Source organism: Nipponia nippon, unplaced genomic scaffold (genome assembly GCF_047370975.1).
Source record: "Nipponia nippon isolate SJK-2023a ecotype South Korea unplaced genomic scaffold, ASM4737097v1 scaffold_4, whole genome shotgun sequence".
Classification (NCBI taxonomy): domain Eukaryota; kingdom Metazoa; phylum Chordata; class Aves; order Pelecaniformes; family Threskiornithidae; genus Nipponia; species Nipponia nippon.
Window position 1 is genome coordinate 52,662,577 of NW_028262358.1, and position 17,281 is coordinate 52,679,857.

The following is a 17,281-nucleotide window of genomic DNA, read 5'->3' on the forward strand; positions in this document are numbered from 1 at the left end:
TTTAATTTATTCCTGTGTGTAAATGAGTTCAAAATGCAGAGAATAAAGATTCTCGGGACCTAAAATGGGAATTCAGTGAGATTGTAGAATCATAAAATGCTTTGGGATGGAAGGGACCTTTAAAGGTCATCTAGTCGACCCCCCCTACAATTGTCAGGGACATCTACAACTAGATCAGGTTGCTCAGAGCCCCATCCAGCCTCTCCTTGAATGTTTCTAAGGATGGGGCATCTACCACCTCTCTGGGCAACCCGTTCCAGTGTTTCACTACCCTCATTGTAAAAAATTTCTTCCTTATATCTAGTCTGAATCTCCCCTCTTTTACTTTAAAACTGTTACCCTTGTCCTATCGCTATTGGCCCTGCTAAAAAGTCTGTCCCCACTTTTCTTATAAGCCCCCTTTAAGTATTGAAAGGCCGCAACAAGGTCTCCCCGCAGCCTTCTCTTCTCCAGGCTGAACAACCCCAGCTCGCTCAGCCTGTCCTCACAGCAGAGGTGCTCCAGCCCTCTGATCATTTTTGTGGCCCTAAACTGTTCTCAGTTTTCCTTATCTGATGTAGAATTTCAGTGTCTGGCAATTTTGTGAAATCTTAAAATGCTAACTTGATAATAGTATTAACTAAATTGTGTTTTGTTGAGATGTGGTCAGCTCCCAAAACAAAGGTGACTTGAAGCTCTGCTATGCATAGCTCATGAACCTGGCAGGACAAAAAACTAATTTCCAGTGATGATGCATAACTTGTGCAAACATCTGTAGGGGTATGACAGGTTTTGTCTCTGTGTTTTTTTGTGTGTACTGCTCTCGAAATCCAGGAGGATCTTTCCATTGACATCTGTCAGCTCTGTGTCAAATCTGTACTGAGCATTTCTTATTTGGAGCTTTGGTAACTGATCAGAAAAACAAAACAACAAACCCCAATCCTTATTTTAAGAAAAATGAGATTAATAATTGTTTTTATGTTTTTACTGCCTGGAAGCCAGTAGTTGCTGTAATAAAGTGATTTTATTTTTCCCCTGAAGAACAGTTCCTGATAAGTGTGCTCTCTACAGTTAGAGTTTCTATTTGCAAATGTCAGGGCACTAAAATAACTTAATAAGAACATTCTGGCAATAAAATACATCTAATGCAAAAAGACGCTGACATATTTATGTAAACTGCTGATTGAAGAGTGATACGAACATGCTGTGTAATACTGCAATTTCCCCTCCGTCTTGGTGGACTAGTGTCATATTTCTAGGAAGCAGACGAAGTTAGTGGTGGGTTGTTCGTTTTTTTTTTTTCTTCTTTGAGGTACTGTAAATATTGATTAACTTTTTTCTAAGGATAAGTAATGAGTCTTTCCAGCTTGAAATTGATTTATTTTATGAAGATAATAAATGAAATAATATTGAATTACAAAAATTAATTAGTTCTTCCTTAAGCTGGCAGAATCTGGGTTTCTGGAAGTAAACAGATGGTGTTAGTTAGCTGAAGGTTGTTAAGGTCACGTGCATGATTTATACCTACTGCTTAACTTCATTAGAAAGTGTGTCTGTGTTAAGATGAAGGGAAAAGGCATCCACTGAGAAGCAGTTGCTTTCTGTTGCCTGAGATTTTGTGGGCTATACAATATTCATAACTTGTGAAATAATTTATAAAAGTGTTTAAATATATATATTGCAAGGATCAGACAAGCCTAGGGTGTAGATGTTCAAGTGATCCTGTGAACCTCATCCATCTGATGAGCAGAATGCTTCTAAGTAATGAATTTCAACTTTTTTGATTTGTGGGCCAAGTTTTTAAAAAATAATAATAAAAAAAATCCACTGGAAATCATTCTCTATAGTCAGTATCAGTCTGCTGTCGGTGGTACTGACTGTCTACTGTCAGCTTTCTTTTATTGATTATCTCTGCTTAAGTCTTAGTAGTCCACTCGCCATTCTAGGGGATTGCTGGCTGCATCCTGCAAAGTGTTGGTCTAGTTCAGAATCATTGAAATACAAAAATGGACATGTGGAGTATTTTTTTCTTTTATGTAGGTGTAGATAGCAAGAGGAATGCATTCTTTATTATTCTTTATTATTCTTTATTATTCTTTATTATTCTTTATTATTCTTTATTATTCTTTATTATTCTTTATTATTCTTTATTATTCTTTATTATTCTTTATTATTCTTTATTATTCTTTATTATTCTTTATTAATTATTCTTGCTGTGCGATTAAAAAATGTGTTTTTTTGTTACCAATTCTCAGGAGTGTTTTTCTTCTATTACAGGTGAAAAAAGCTCTTGCAATGTAATTGTTTTATTTGTATGCCCTTGACTTTTAGTCTTGCTTTTTGCTCCTGGTGTTCTAGAGTGCTTTCCAGTGCGTTGTTTAATGATCTGCACTGGTGATTCTTTTGGCCTGTTTTTGCATGCTTAATTTACTGGTATCTTAAAATATATGCCCGTTATTTGCAAAGAGTATTGCTGTAAGATTCTGTTCCGGCTGCTGTAAAAACTGGGAGGGGACAATCCACAAATCCTCAAGCTTCCCTAGTACTTTTGAAGTGTAATTTGTGGTTCCATGTTAATCTTGCAACACAGTTTTTGATTTGGTTCTCCCAACCAAGAGACCTATGGGGAACTGAAAATTGTCAAGATGATATCTGAAAGCAATGAGTTTACAAGTACGTTTTGCAGAAATTAAGCTATTCATGATTGTGTGATAAGAGGAAAAATATTCATGGAATACCATTATATTCTTATATAGCAGCAATATCTTCTAAAACAAAATGAGACTTTGTTCTTGTCTATTCTGTCATTGTAGGCTGCGTCGGCTGAGAGCCAGAGCATGGGCTCCGTTACTGTCCTGTGACTGTCTGTACTGTTTAATTGCTAGCCAGCTACTTGGTGAATGTTTTGTTCATGACCAGTTCTGATCCCAAGCAGTGCCCAGATACAGTTCTCGGAGTCAGTGTAAGCTGGGAGGTGTTTCTGGTAGGCACTGTGGATAACACTGTTTTGGAGCAGGGATGAGAAAGGGAGGAAAACAACGTCCCCATTGAGGTGAAATGCACTGTGCTGCTTGCCCCTGGGGCTGGAGGATGCTCCTGGCTCGGGTTATTTACAAGAACGAAGCCCCACCATCTGTCCTGTGTGGGAGTGCATTGCAGCATCTGCTGTATGTGTACATACACCCAGGGAGGTATTGCTCTCCTCTGCCATAGGCAGCTGTTCCTAGCCCAGTTTCCGTAGGCATGGTGGTGACTAATGCAGCGTGCTGCTGTTGGTTCCCTCCAAAAGGTGGTTCAGAGTTAGTGCCGCTTTCTCTGTGTCGACTGAATGGAGGCTTGATGTCCCAATTCAGTTCAGACTCTAAAGTAGCACCAAGTATCTGGAGTGTGCTCTAAGCTTTGCTTCTTCTGAGGGCTGAATACTTGATGCAGAAGTGGGTAGCCTCTCCTGCCCTCTTGCTTGCTAAAGTAATCTCCTCTTTCTATGTTTTTATCTTTTTAATGATCTCAATTAAGGCATCACCGAGTCTGTATGGGGTCCTATGCATATAGGAAACTTGAAAATTTTATTTTTTCCTGGAGCTTTTGGTCATCTTCTATAAACTTATCCCATTTGGATGCTGTTTCATGCAAAGGACAGACCTATTCTTAATGACAGAGTTTTCATGGTTCTGTAATATCTCTGAGTGTGTGTAGGAGCAGGACTGCTTAACTTTTTTTTTAATATCAGATCTTTCATGTTTACATTTCTATTGGCCAGTTTTGACTGCTGGTATGCATCTGTATATTAGAAGAGAGGATAAAATTTTTCCAATGGAGTATCTTCTTTGGTGGCATATTTTGTCCTGTTGTTTAAGCAGTTGTCATGACAAATTCAGGTAGACAGTACTCTGTCATCTCTGGTTCTCTCTTTCTAACTACTTTTGGTTTCAGAGCACTTGATAATACATGGCTGACAGCCAGGAATATGGGGTGGGGTTGTGACTTGAAGCTGTGGTAACAGTGTTTAACATAGAGTTGATCCAACCTCTGCAGGTGGAGTTGGTGAATATTGGAGGAACTGACATCGTCGATGGAAATCACAAGCTGACGCTGGGGCTGCTGTGGAGCATTATCTTGCACTGGCAGGTGAGAGGCTGCTGCGAGATCTCTGCCTCTTCAGGAATCTGCTGGGATTCTCACAGACCTTCCCGGGGTTTTGGTGGCGGAAAGTACTGCTGCTATTTTGGGCTGGTAAATAAAGGCAGGCCAGTGTTTGGTTTCTGAGCTCTGTCTATTGGCTGCCTCCTGCGGCACGTATTCTCGTATGTGCTCAGTTGTACTCAGTCTCTCAGTTTAGTTCCTGCTGGTGTTAATTGCAGGGAGGCTTTTCAGGCTGAAGCATTGTATTTGTATTCCTTCCTCAAGGCTTTTATGCCCTTCTGTTAGCAGGTGGTTTTTTTTTACTATCTAGGTAGCTGTGTTGGGCTTGCATCTTATATGCTGTTCCGTAGGTTTGTTTCTCAGTCTCATAGATTGAATTGCTCCTGGTTTATCCAGGTGCCTAGCAGGATCATTGAATTCACTTGGAGGGACTTTGGCAGATGCTTACGCATAGTACCCAAACAGCAAACTACTTTTGTTGGCTGAACAGATATCCTCTAGCAGAAGACCTGTGCAAGCTGTCTTTTGGGGGTTTGCTTACTGGTGGAACTGCAGCACAAGGCAGTGAGAAATATTATACCCCATGCTTAGTGTAGACAGCTCTGAGGAGAGGGGGGGGATCGTAACGTAAGTGTAATGTGTCATTATTACATGAAGCATTACTGGTTCTTGTAATCAGTAGAGTGCAAAGATGGCCAGAAGACTCCTATTCCCGAATTTCATGTGAGGAGTTAGACTTCAATTCATTAGTTTTCATGGGAAAGACCTTTTCACGATTTGTGAAATGGCTTGGTTCAAAGGTTTTGTAAGCAGGAAAACTGGAGAACGTGTCTGTAAGGTGTAGTTGCTGTTGTCTTGCAGGTGAAGGATGTCATGAAGAACATCATGTCGGATTTGCAGCAGACCAACAGTGAGAAGATCCTGCTGAGCTGGGTTCGGCAGTCCACGAGACCTTACAGTCAGGTCAATGTTCTGAACTTCACCACAAGCTGGGCAGATGGACTCGCCTTTAATGCTGTCATCCACAGACACAAGTAAGTAGCAAACAGCTTATCTTAAACCTAGTGAAGTAAGTGGCTTTTTTCCCATGTCTTCATGCTTGAGCATTTGACAGCTTCTAGCCTGTTTCAGTGATTCATTGTTTGGTTTTTTTGTCGTGGTAACAATAACAGTGGAGGGATATTGCCAGAGCCTTGCAAAGGATCTAGCCAAGGCAGCAGTGTAACTCTCGGTTCCTACACATGCACCCACACTTGCTAATTCAAGTGGATTTATATCCCACTTAGTATGCATTATCCAGCGAGTGTGCTGAATGGGTCTCTGCAGGGGGGCTGACCACCTCCTTCCCCTGTACTTCCTTCCTCCTGCCCTCCCTCCTCTGCAAAGGGAAACATTTCTTCCGTCCGAGTTTGCCATATCATTTTAGTAGGAATATACAGAAGCTTCAAAACGAAGGAATAAGACAGACAGGCTCTGTAGCTTTTCTTAGTTTTTGAATGTATGTTGCTTGAAAGACAATGTATGCAGTTCTTTCAGGAGAACTGTGGAGCAGAAGAATCAAAGGGTAATAGAATACTTCAGGTATCTGTAGCGTGTTCATTATACTTTATAAGGAATGCTGTTAAAGCTTCTTTGCACAGATCTTTTGTGTTCTTTCTGATTTTTTGGAGATCTCTTTGGTAGTCTAAATAAATCATCATTACAGACTCCTATGAAACTTACCAGTTCTTTCTTTCTTTTTTTTTTTTTTTAATTTTCTTTGACATCTGCTTCTGGGCAATCCATTCTAAGCCAGTGTCCTTTAAATGCAGTCAGCTCAGTGCTTTGCAAGGGCGACTGTTCTTAACCATAAATAACGGTTTTAACATGGTAATGGTATGATAATATCTAGAATTTAACCAGACCTCCTGGCCACCAGGTATCTGTCATGGTAAATGCTTTGCAAACAGCCAGAATATTTATACCCAGCAGATACAAAGCGTTCACAAAAGCATGTGTTCACTTTGAGCCTGCCGTTCTCTGCTCTTACGTGCCATTCGGCCTGTGCTGACTGACATAGCAGGCTCTGTTACAGGCTCGCTGGCTTTGGGACGGGTCTGCCCCGACACACCTATGTGCCTTGTAGACCAGAGCTGGCTTGTGTTCAGCCTGCATGGATGCATGGGGGGGAGCACCTGCACCACACTGAGGACTCCTGAAAGTTTGGAAGGACTCTTCTGCAAAGGCGGAGCAATACTAGCAAAGGCCTCTCTGGAGTTTATCAGAAGTATTACCAAGTGCCTTCTCTGGATGGTGTGAGCTACACTGGTGGTTTTCATACCAGCATAATTGCCCGTAGTGGCATAGCTCTGCTGCTGAACATGTGAAGCTCTGTGATGGAGAGGGTGCCAGCTTTAGGCACAAGTGAGACCTAGGTGCCCTGAGGGAAGCAGGAGAGGCAGCAAAATTGGCTTCAGGCTGTTTGTTGTCCTTATGCGTTGTGACTACGTGCTTGGGCTTTGCGGGATCTGAAGTCTGTGAGCTCTGCCCTTTTCAGAGCACTGTTAAGTAGAAAAAGCCCCTGCTGGAAACTTTTAACTGAGTAACTGTGCTTTCTTCTGGCTTCCTAAAATTTCTCAGTGACCTGGCTTTGCTGATATCTGAGCTTTTTATTCCCTCTTCCTGGGAGCCTGGCAGCCGCCAGCACATCAGGATTCAGCTTTGCTGCCCCTCGGCACCAGTCCTTTAGCCAGGGAAGCACCGTTTTCCCCACACTTCTGAGAAATCTTGAGCTGGGTTTAAATTTAGGTTGGTTTTGAAGGAGAGGCTTTAAAAGGTACTTGCAAGGAACAAGGAGATTGGGGCAAATTGCTGAAGTGGTAGGACAACAAAGCTATTTAGCTTACCCAGAGAGTAGTGCTTCCCTGCCTAAGGGGCATTTTCAATATTGCTTTTTAAATTTAGCTTAATATGACACTTCATACAGGAGAATTTTTGTGGATCCCATTAAGAGGTGTGGTAGCTCGCTTTCCTCTTTATGGTATTTATCAACAATTGTTAGCAGTGCTACCTCTTGGCTATAATATCTAGTAACTTTGTAACACTTGCAGTACTTAATAAAATTATATAAGGTAATAGGACATTTAACATTTTACTGTGCTAGTCTCTTTTTCATTTCCTAATATGAGCTTCGTTCCTTTTTGAATTGAATTCTGCTTTTTCATACAATTTTCTTGCTCGTGGGTAAATACCTAGATTGCATTTTATTAGAATTTGTGTTATCGTGGCAGTGTGCAGGTAGTGCATATACAATATACTTATTGCAATGTGTTTTCCAAAGTGAGAGTCTCTGCTAAAGCTTTATGTGAACCTATGTGGTTATCCTTGTTGCTTCTTGCATGGAGGTATAGTATTCCACTAGCTGCTATCAGGGTCTTTGCATATCTCGGTTCCCCGCTCACCCCACCTTCCTCAGGCTTTTTGCTTCTCAGACCCTGCTGGCTTATAGCCCTCCTGTTTCACAAAGGGTAATAACAGATGTTAAAAGGATACTCTTGGGTCAATTTACAACTGAATTAAGTATTAAAAGTATTAAAAGAATTAAAAGCAAGCCCATCTCTTCCTCCCCAAGTCCTATAAAGGACAGAATAAATAGCAGTGTTTTAATGAGGAGCCACTATTACAGGGGAACGGGGAGTACTTTGATGGCTCTGTAGTCTGACAGCTGTGCTGCTGCAGCGCCGGGCTGATCGTGCCCTGTCGGTGTAGGTACTGCTAGGAGGGGGCCCTGTTTGCTGACCCCGCTTCCTGCTCCGTGCTCTGCTCTCTCCCCTTGAGACCTGCCGGTACGTTTTGGGTGCCCAGCTGGACTGGAGATTTGGTTTGGTTAACGCTAATGTGAGATGAAGGCTGCTGGCACTGTAAACGGATCAGCTCCTTGGTCTGATTTCTGTTGTGATTCTCATGAGCACTTGTGATGGGGTGGGGTTTTTGTAGTGTGGTGTGGGTTTTTTTGGTTTTTCTTTTTTTTTTTTTTTTTTTTTTTTTTTTAAATGGGGGAAAAAGGCCATGGGGAAGGGTGAGTGAGCAGGGGTGGAGACCGCTGCTGCTCCTGGCTGGGATGGTCTGGGGTGGTCACTGAGCCACACCACAAGTTTGGAATGAGGCTCTCCAGGAACAGAGTGACTCTCAGTTACCCAGCAGAGCCTGACGCAGAAAGCATGTAGTAACAGTAATGCTGTGAAAGAAAGAGTTGAAAACTGCTTCTGGAATAAATTTTAAACACAGACTTTATTTTCTTGTTAGTAGTATTTAATCTCCTGTTGCAGTCAATGAGTATATGTATAGAATACATAGAATGGAAGGTGGATGTTGCTGTGGACATGCAGTCAGGTAATTGATTTGTGATTGCCAGATTCTTGCTAATAAAAAGAAAGCACATGTTTGTATTTATGCATTTGTGTATATGCACTTCTGTTTATGTTTTGTATGTGTGTGTATGTTCATATTACTTAGGTAGCTACCTTCCTATCCATAACTTCATACTCTACGTGGTATGGAATTTTTTCTTCGGGTAAAATTTACTGCTTTCTTTCCTGTCTTGCCTTTACTTTTAGACCTGAGCTTTTCAGCTGGGATAAAGTTATAAAGATGTCCCCAGTTGAGAGACTGGAACATGCTTTCAGCATAGCCAAGAACCACTTGGGAATTGAGAAACTGTTGGATCCTGAAGGTGGGATACAGTTACTTTACTTGACCAGAAGCTTTTTTTGAGCTCTCTTGAAAGAAATTTCTTATATTGACATTTACTATGAATACAAATTCTAGCAGTTTTATGCAGTGGTATTTTGTTTCAAGCCCTTAAATTTGGGTTTAAAAGAATGTAATTTGTAGGGTAAGGGTATGTCTGTGTGTGGGTATGCTTCGGCTTCTTGAATGTTAAGATTCAGATTGACGTACCATTCAGAGACAGTATACAGAAGGTGAAGTTGGTACCCTGGCTTTGTTTTATTTTAGGTAGGAGTTCTTCCGCAAGGGTCTGTGCTTTTCAGATGAAGCAGAGCATCGTGTAGAATAGGATAGCTTAAGAGCTCGCTATCTTTTGTTCTTTATATACACATTGAGTAGCAGTAGCTGCCAGTGCTGTGAGTACTTACTGTGTAGAATGCTTACCAGGAAACTTTTATGGCTCCTTTTTAAAATCCTGAGCTGTCACTCTGCTTTGAAGTGAGCCTCCAAAGATTCATTCTGTAAGACAAGCTCTCAAACTTTATAGATTCAAGCACCACCTTCTTAAAAAAAAAAAATAAACTGACTGGATAGTACTCATAAACCGAGAGGTAGGTGAACCTGAGTCAGTGAAACTCTTTTCCATATGCAAAGTAAGAAAATGAACCGACCAGTGCTGGGAGTGGGGATAAAGCCAAAGTGGAAATGTTTGTTTATGTGGGATACTGTCCCTGAACTGCATTTCTGCTTGGGAGATGCTCCAGAATAATTTTCCCCAAACAGTTTTTATTTCTTAATAGCTTCAGTTTAGGCTCTTACTTCAAAAAGATCATGCCTTTTAATGTGAATTCTCTTCCAAATATAGAAAATTTTTTTTTTTAAAATTTTCTCTCCTTCATACTGCTTTCAACGTATGTCAGATCTGGCCTTTTAACTTAAAGCTTACTAAAGGCTACTTAACGGGAGAACCTGTGATTTACACTGTATGTAAAGTCTTAACTGTATTCTAAGTAATGATTTAGAAAAGCAGCTTCTTCATTTATTTTTCCCCATATTTTCTTTTTGATGCAGATGTTGCTGTACAGCTTCCAGACAAAAAGTCTATTATTATGTATTTAACCTCTTTGTTTGAGGTCCTTCCTAAGCAAGTCACTATGGAAGACATCCGGGAGGTGGAGACCCTTCCAAGGAGATACAAGCAGGAATGTGAGGATGGAGAGTTCAACATGCAGCAGGTGTGTTTCTCATCACAGTCTGCCTGCATTTTCTTGAGTTGTAATTTTAGCTGATCTTCAGGCTTGTCAGTTTATTTCTGCAACATACCTTTTATCTTGGGCAACACAATTGGGAAAATATGGAAAATCATAGCATCTTCTTTGTGATTGACTTAAGTCGTCCTGTCTTCCTTTTTTCTTCTCTTCTGATTCATGTCCAAAATCCTGTGTGTTGAGGTATAAAGTTGTATAAAGTTCCATCTGTTATGCTTATTTCTTCTGCTTCTCTGCCTTGGCAAGCTGGAGGGCGTGGCCCAAAATCTTTAACTGAGTTTGTCGCAGGACTTGTGGTGGTGATGGGTTTTTGTTTGGGTGCGAGATCTACTGTTAAATGAGCAAAAAAGTTGTCTTTTCTATCCAGGTTCTTTATTTCAAAATGAAAGTTCATTAGTGGCAACTGTGGCCCTTCTCATTAAAATGTACCCAATAATTACTTTTAACATTTTCTGAAGGATTAAAAGGGATTTTAGTTGTTCTATTTTTAGTATCATTTCGGAAGGCATCTTCTGTGCACTTCTAAGACATCACTTTTCTCTTGACTGCCTAGGCTGTAGCACTTGAAGAGGAGCAGGGCAGTTCTCGAGCAGAGACACCCAGCACAGTGACAGAGGTGGATATGGACTTGGATAGCTACCAAGTTGCTCTGGAAGAAGTTCTTACGTGGTTGCTGTCAGCTGAGGATGCATTTCGGGAACAGGAGGAGATATCTGGTGATGTTGAGGAAGTCAAAGAGCAATTTTCCACACATGAAGTAAGCTTCTTTTGAAAATTCATTTGCTGTTTTTTGTGTGTGTGAGAGCTGCAGAACGTCCATTTCCTAGTCCTTATCCAAAACATGCCATTCTGTTTCTTTTGTCGTGCTTTTTCTAAATTAAAAGCACCTCTAACTGAATGTGATGGGGTTTTTTGTTTGTTTTTGTTTGTTTGTTTGTTGACAAATAATAGCTTCTTGAAGCTTCCTCTCTTTTTAAGAGAACTTCCAGCGGAACATGCTTTGAAACTTTAATGTTTTTTTTTTTTTTTTTAATCAGTTTTTGGTGGCTGGTTCACTGATGTGTATAATACAAAGGCAGTCTGATCCAGGCTGATTCATGCTTCTCTGCTGCCAACTACTAAAAAGCCTGGTCAGCCTTATGTCACTTGCTGTTAAATGAGGGCAATGCTGAAATTGATAATCATGTCAATTTAATTCAGTGGTCTCCCTGTCATGATTAGCATAGTTTGTTTCAGAAACATGTGTTGTTGCTTCCAAATTATTGTTTCCAAATTATTTTGTTTTGGTTCTGTTCTAAGTCTGAACAAATGTTCTAATGTTGCTAAGTTTTAAGTGTCATGTTAGATGTTTTAGTTTTCTCCTGTGTCAGCTTACTGTATACAATAGAATCTAAAATCTGAATGCTGGTCAATATGAAGAATTTTTTTTTTTTTATTGTGCTACAGTTTTAAAGCCATGAACCAAAGGAAGAGGTGTTCTGGATTTGTAGTAAATATGTGAATTCTTAATGTTATTAACTCATAGGGTTCTATTTGCTTTCCTACATTACATCTTAGGTCTTGGTTTATGTTCTGTTGGCCATAGGTAAATTTCTGTTTTATTTTCTTGGTGCGTTTGTTCAAAGGCTGCCTTCTTACAAACAGCTTTTTCTCTGAGGTGGTCAGCTTTTTTCCCCTCAATGAGCTCTATTTTACTGGGTTCAGAATTTTTGTAGCTCATGGAGGATCTCCTGTCATAGAGAGGAACAGGTCTGCCATGCTTGTGTGTTTGATGGTGCCAGCTCATTCTGCAGCACTGTTTCAAACATGACAATTTATTAGGACATTTACTGTGGTGGATTGACCCTGGCTGGATGCCAGGTGCCCACCCAAGCCACTCTATCACTCCCCTCCTCAGCTGGACAGGGGAGAGAAAACATAATGAAAGGCTTCTGGGTTGAGATAAGGCCAGGGAGAGATCCCTCAGCAATTATGTTCACAGGCAAAACATGCTCAACTTGGGGAAATTAGTTTAATTTATTACCAATCAAATCAGAGCAGGATAATGAGAAAATAAAAACTAAATCTTAAAACACCTTCCCCCACCCCTCCCTTCTTCCCAGGCTCAACTTCACTCCTGATTTCTTTACCTCCTCCCTCCCAGTGACGCAGGGGGCCAGGGAATGGGGGTTGCAGTCAGTTCATCACACATTGTTTCTGCTGCTCCTTCCTCCTCAGGGGGAGGACTCCTCACGCTCTCCCCCTGCTCCAGCGTGGGGTCCCTCCCACGGGAGACAGTCCTCCACACACCTCCCCAACATGAGTCCTTCCCACGGGCTGCAGTTCTTCATGAACTGCTCCAGTGTGGGTCCCTTCCACGGGGTGCAGTCCTTCAGGAACAGACTGCTCCAGCGTGGGTCCCTGCAGGGTCACAAGTCCTGCCAGCAAACCTACTCCAGCATGGGTTCCTCTCTCCATGGGTCCACAGGTCCTGCCAGGAGCCTGCTCCAGTGCAGGCTCTCCATGGGGTCACAGCCTCCTTCGGGCATCCACCTGCTCTGGCGTGGGGTCCTCCACAGGCTGCAGGTGGATATCTGCTCCACCGTTAACCCCCATGGGCTGCAGGGTGACAGCCTGCCTCACCATGGTCTTCACCACAGGCTGCAGGGGAATCTCTGCTCTGGCACCTGGAGCACCTCCTTTCCCTTCTTCTTCACTGACCTGGTGTCTGTAGAGTTGTTCCTCTTGCATGTTCTCACTCCTCTCTCCAGGCAGTTGTGCAGGGTTGTGGTGGTTTTTGTTTGTTTGTTTGTTCCCACCCCCTTAAATATGTTATCCTAAAGGTGCTACCACCGTCGCTGATGAGCTCAGCCTTGGCCAGTGGCAGGTCTGTCTTGGAGCTGGCTGGCATTGGTTCTATCAGACACAGGGGAAGCTTCTAGCAGCTTCTCACAGAAGCCACCCCTGTAGCTGCCCCCTGCTACCAAAACCTTGCTACGCAAACCCATTACACTTACAAATTCATAAACTCCTGTAGGAGCTCACAAATCACAGTGATGTGGCTGGTTGTACCGTTTCCAGGGTTTTATGATGGAATTGACTGCACACCAGAGCAGTGTGGGTAGTGTTCTGCAGGCTGGAAACCAACTGGTGGCCCAGGGAAATCTGTCGCCCGAAGAGGAGTTTGAGATCCAGGAGCAAATGCTGCTGCTGAACTCCCGCTGGGAGGAGCTCAGGGTGGAGAGCATGGACAGGCAGTCCCGGTGAGTCATGCTGCACAACCTCTCCTAGAGCTGCAGGACCGACCTCTGGTACTTACTGCATCTCTGAGGAGCTGGTTTGCATCCGTTTGTAAGATTTTTTTTTTTTTTTTTTTTTTTGAATTAACAATTCAGTTTGTGACATGAAATCCACTTTCTTCATACTTTCCAAGGTGAAACAAAAGAAGTGAATATAACTGGGTCCTTTTGGATTCTTATATAAAAGTATTTTGTGACTGTTATGTAAATTCCAGACTAAATAGATATATCTACATGCAGTAGTTACATAAATGTGTTTTCAGTATTGTTTCAGTAGTTTAAGCTCAATAAAACATACAGTAGATGTGGATAGCTATGTATGTTTACACAACTAAAAAGCACTTAGAAGAATTTCTTCCCACCTGTGGGTTATCAGGCTAAGAGCTGCACATCAAGGGAGAAACTGTGTTTTGTTGCAACTCTCCGCAGAGGCTCTATTAGCAGCAAATCCCTGTTGAAAGAAACAATCCCTGATACAAAGTGCATAATTCACTACCATAATTCACTATTTGATGGTAGCTAACTGGTTAATGAATGACCTTGCTTCTTTCCTATAGGAATTAGAACTTAGTCTCTCCTTGGGAACACTGTTTCTGAAGTAACTCTGCCTGTGCTTCCCCCTGCAGCCTGCATGACATGCTGATGGAGCTCCAGAAGCAGCAGTTGCAGCAGCTGTCCGACTGGCTGACGGTCACAGAAGAACGCATTCAGAAGATGGAATCTCAGCTCTTAGCGGAAGATTTGGAGTCCCTTCAAAAACAGCTGGAAGAACATAAAGTAAACCTTTTTGTCTGTTATGTAATATGTATGGGAGAAGTATTTGGAAGATGTGTACGTTAGTGGGTTCCTTAGCTGAGAAATTTGTGTCAGAAGTCATATGGCTGTGTGCTGAGGGGCTGCATTTGATGTTTGGAAAAGGATGATTATGGGGTAGAAAGGAATTGGAAGTTTCTGGAAGTGCTTTCTAAACTGAAAACTTGAGCACTGATGACTATAGCAGAAACCGTCATCTTTGCTTCATGCAGGAAGCAAAACCTGTAGGGGAAATTGTGTTACCCTCACTTTGTGCAGGAAATGAGGCCAATCCAGGTAAATTGTTGGTGTGAGGGAACAGTATGAAACATACTGTAGACAAACTTACCTTTAATGACTGGCAGGCATTGCTAAAGCATGCTTGAGACTTGCAAACTAAAATAACGTGGGAGTTAAAACTATCAGGAAGGGCTTCCCAAGTCACTGATTCCAGTCCCTGCTTTTCCAGGGATCACATCCTAAGGGGATGCATAGATACTGCTCTCTGATGTGCACAAGGTTTTGGAAGTGGTTTTTCTCTCAATTAAGTTTCTGGATGGGAGTCCAGCCTTTCTAGCCTGCAGTGGTTTTTTTTGAAGGAGAAAGATGGCCTTTTGATACTTGTCATGGTTGCAGCTTTGGTTTTCGTACTCAGTGCTGAGGTTTGACCTTCTCCCCAGCATGGGACGTACCTCACAGGGCAAGAACCGTGGAGTATTTTTAGTCTGTGTAATTTCCTGTCCCACATTTGCATTCTTTCCTCTGTCTTCAAAGTCTGGGGAGTTTGAGGCATGTTGTTCATGGAGTAGCTTAGGATATTCTGGGATGAAAAGTGATATTTACAGTACTATAAAGGCATATTGATCTTGCAGAGATATTTCGGAGGTAGACTTTAACCATGGAATCTGTTCCTCTAGACGTTGTATGAATCTTTAAACCTACAGATTATTTCAAACCAATTGAAACTGTATGCTTTCTGCAGTTTTCGACTATTGTCTTTGAGCATCATGATCAGTTATAGCACTGTTGATACTTATGAGAATTATATTGTCAATTATTAAAAGATGAATGTTTTTAGTGACTTTTTTTCCGTTTGGCATGCCCTATGATACTTGCTTATTAACAACGATAGCTTTTTATAGAAACACTTAAGCTCTCTTACCTATAACAGTAGACATATAGAAAGTCAATGTAGTTGCCATATGATTCTCCTAGACAAGTATGGTTGCATACAGCTTAAAGTACTCCTTCATGTTTTTCAGCATTTTAACAGAATGGTTTTGGGTTCATTTCTAGCAGTCTTTTGCTTACATATATTTAAACCGTGCAGTGATTCCCAGTGGTAAAATCTGTGCTTAACTGTTGAATCTGAAGTACTTTGCCACAGCAGTTGTGTTAGTCACGGTGGCCAAAATAGCAGATTAGCAAATGTATTCAAAGTTGGTAACCTCTGATTTGTTCTTCTAGAGCTTGCAGAGTGACCTAGAGACAGAACAGGTGAAGGTAAACTCCCTAACACACATGGTCGTCATTGTTGATGAAAGCAGTGGGGAAAGTGCAACAGCTGTTCTGGAAGAACAATTGCAGGTAAAATGTTAGAGCCCTCTTTTTTAACTGTAGTAGTGGACACTTAAAACCTTTGCATATAATTGTTAAGCAACATTTTTGTGTTTAAAGACAATTTATCCTAGGAAGTAATTTATAGTAATATTTTTTTAGAAGTAATATTAAAGTAAAGAGTTATTAAATTTGCTCAGGGTGAAACCTGCAAAAGTGCTTTGGCGACTTTCAAGCTCAGTTCTTGATGAGTCAAGCTGTTCGTATGCTCAGTGACTTAAGCACTTTTGTAGTGTATCCTTTCAGCAGTTTCATTAAAATGGGTAGATGCACAGTACAACTCTTACTTCACATAAGTAGTTTTTATTAGGGAGCTAAAATCTGATGGGAAAAATATTTAAAGACATGAGCACAATTTATCTGGGGAATAGGGTGTGAAGTATTGCCCGTTTTTGTCAGAAGTTAGACTGTAACCTGAAGTATAGGGAGTGTGAAACAGAAGTTATTGAAACAGAATTCATGCTACTTTGTTCACTCCTTTTGAAGTCAATCAGATAGCTAACTTCAGCAAGAGCAGAGCTAAGGCCATAGGTGATGCTTCTGAAAGTTTTAACCTCCATCTTTGTGCAATACAGCAATGGTGATTACTGGCAAGGAATAGCCTTTAATGTAGAAAGAGGTTAACTGTGAAGTAGAAATTACGCTTTTGAATATCTGATTTTTGAGTTTCCTTGTAAGGCTCGTGAATGTTCATGAGTTTTCTGCTTTTGTAGAGACTTGGCGAGCGGTGGACAGCAGTTTGTCGTTGGACTGAGGAACGACGGGTCAAGTTGCAAGAAGTTCAGCTTTTATGGCAGGAGCTGCTGGAAGAGCAGGTTAGTAGCTCTTCAGTTACCCAGAGTGACTGGTTGATTGGTGGAGGGGAAAAAAATAACCAACCAAAAAAAACCCCAACCCAAACCCCTTGGTAGGATTTAACAGCTCTCCAAAAAAAGCCTTGAAAAACTAGATTTTGTGTTATTGTTTGGATTCCCAGCATTTCTTCAGGAGTAGAGTAGCTGTGCAGCGCAAGAGAAGTGTTTTCCGAAGTTTAAGTAAGAAAGTTTAACTGCTTGTGAAATAATTTCCAAGGTAGCTTGCAAAATGGCCAAGAAGTGGGAATATCCATGACAGCAAAATGACAATGGATCATGAAGTATTTGGCGGTTTGGTAATTACAGAAATTTTTCTAATTAAGATACATGTGCTTCCAACATGGAAACATGTACACAATTGTGCAATCAACTAATCAATAACACTCTTTTCAAAATCAGTAACATAAAAACATTTGGTCAATATAGCAAAGCATGCAGCTTGTCTCATTTTGAGTTTAGGCAAACAGTCGAATTGTGAAAGACGGCATTGTGAGTTTTTTCTTGCTTTGATATTGCGCATTTTACGTATATATTAAATATACTGCTCAAACACGAATTGGCTGATGGCATAAAAATACGGTAACACAACTACATGTGTTAGGTTTGCATGCCTAGTGCTAGAGCTTGTTTTGTGTCTCAGTGT

At 41.3% G+C, this 17,281-nt stretch overlaps 1 protein-coding gene across 8 annotated transcripts in view; it reads left to right on the forward strand.

The window, feature by feature from the left end:
• UTRN (utrophin) overlaps nt 1-17,281 on the forward strand; it is a 388,166-nt gene that overhangs the window by 77,218 nt on the left and 293,667 nt on the right. For all 8 annotated transcript variants that reach the window (XM_087773985.1, XM_087773987.1, XM_087773986.1 and 5 more), the window contains 9 exons: nt 4,015-4,107; nt 4,984-5,156; nt 8,718-8,833; nt 9,901-10,064; nt 10,651-10,854; nt 13,158-13,339; nt 14,002-14,152; nt 15,635-15,754; nt 16,498-16,599. In XM_087773985.1, coding sequence (XP_087630111.1) covers nt 4,015-4,107; nt 4,984-5,156; nt 8,718-8,833; nt 9,901-10,064; nt 10,651-10,854; nt 13,158-13,339; nt 14,002-14,152; nt 15,635-15,754; nt 16,498-16,599 — 1,305 coding nt within the window. The remainder of the gene's footprint in view (nt 1-4,014; nt 4,108-4,983; nt 5,157-8,717; nt 8,834-9,900; nt 10,065-10,650; nt 10,855-13,157; nt 13,340-14,001; nt 14,153-15,634; nt 15,755-16,497; nt 16,600-17,281) is intronic.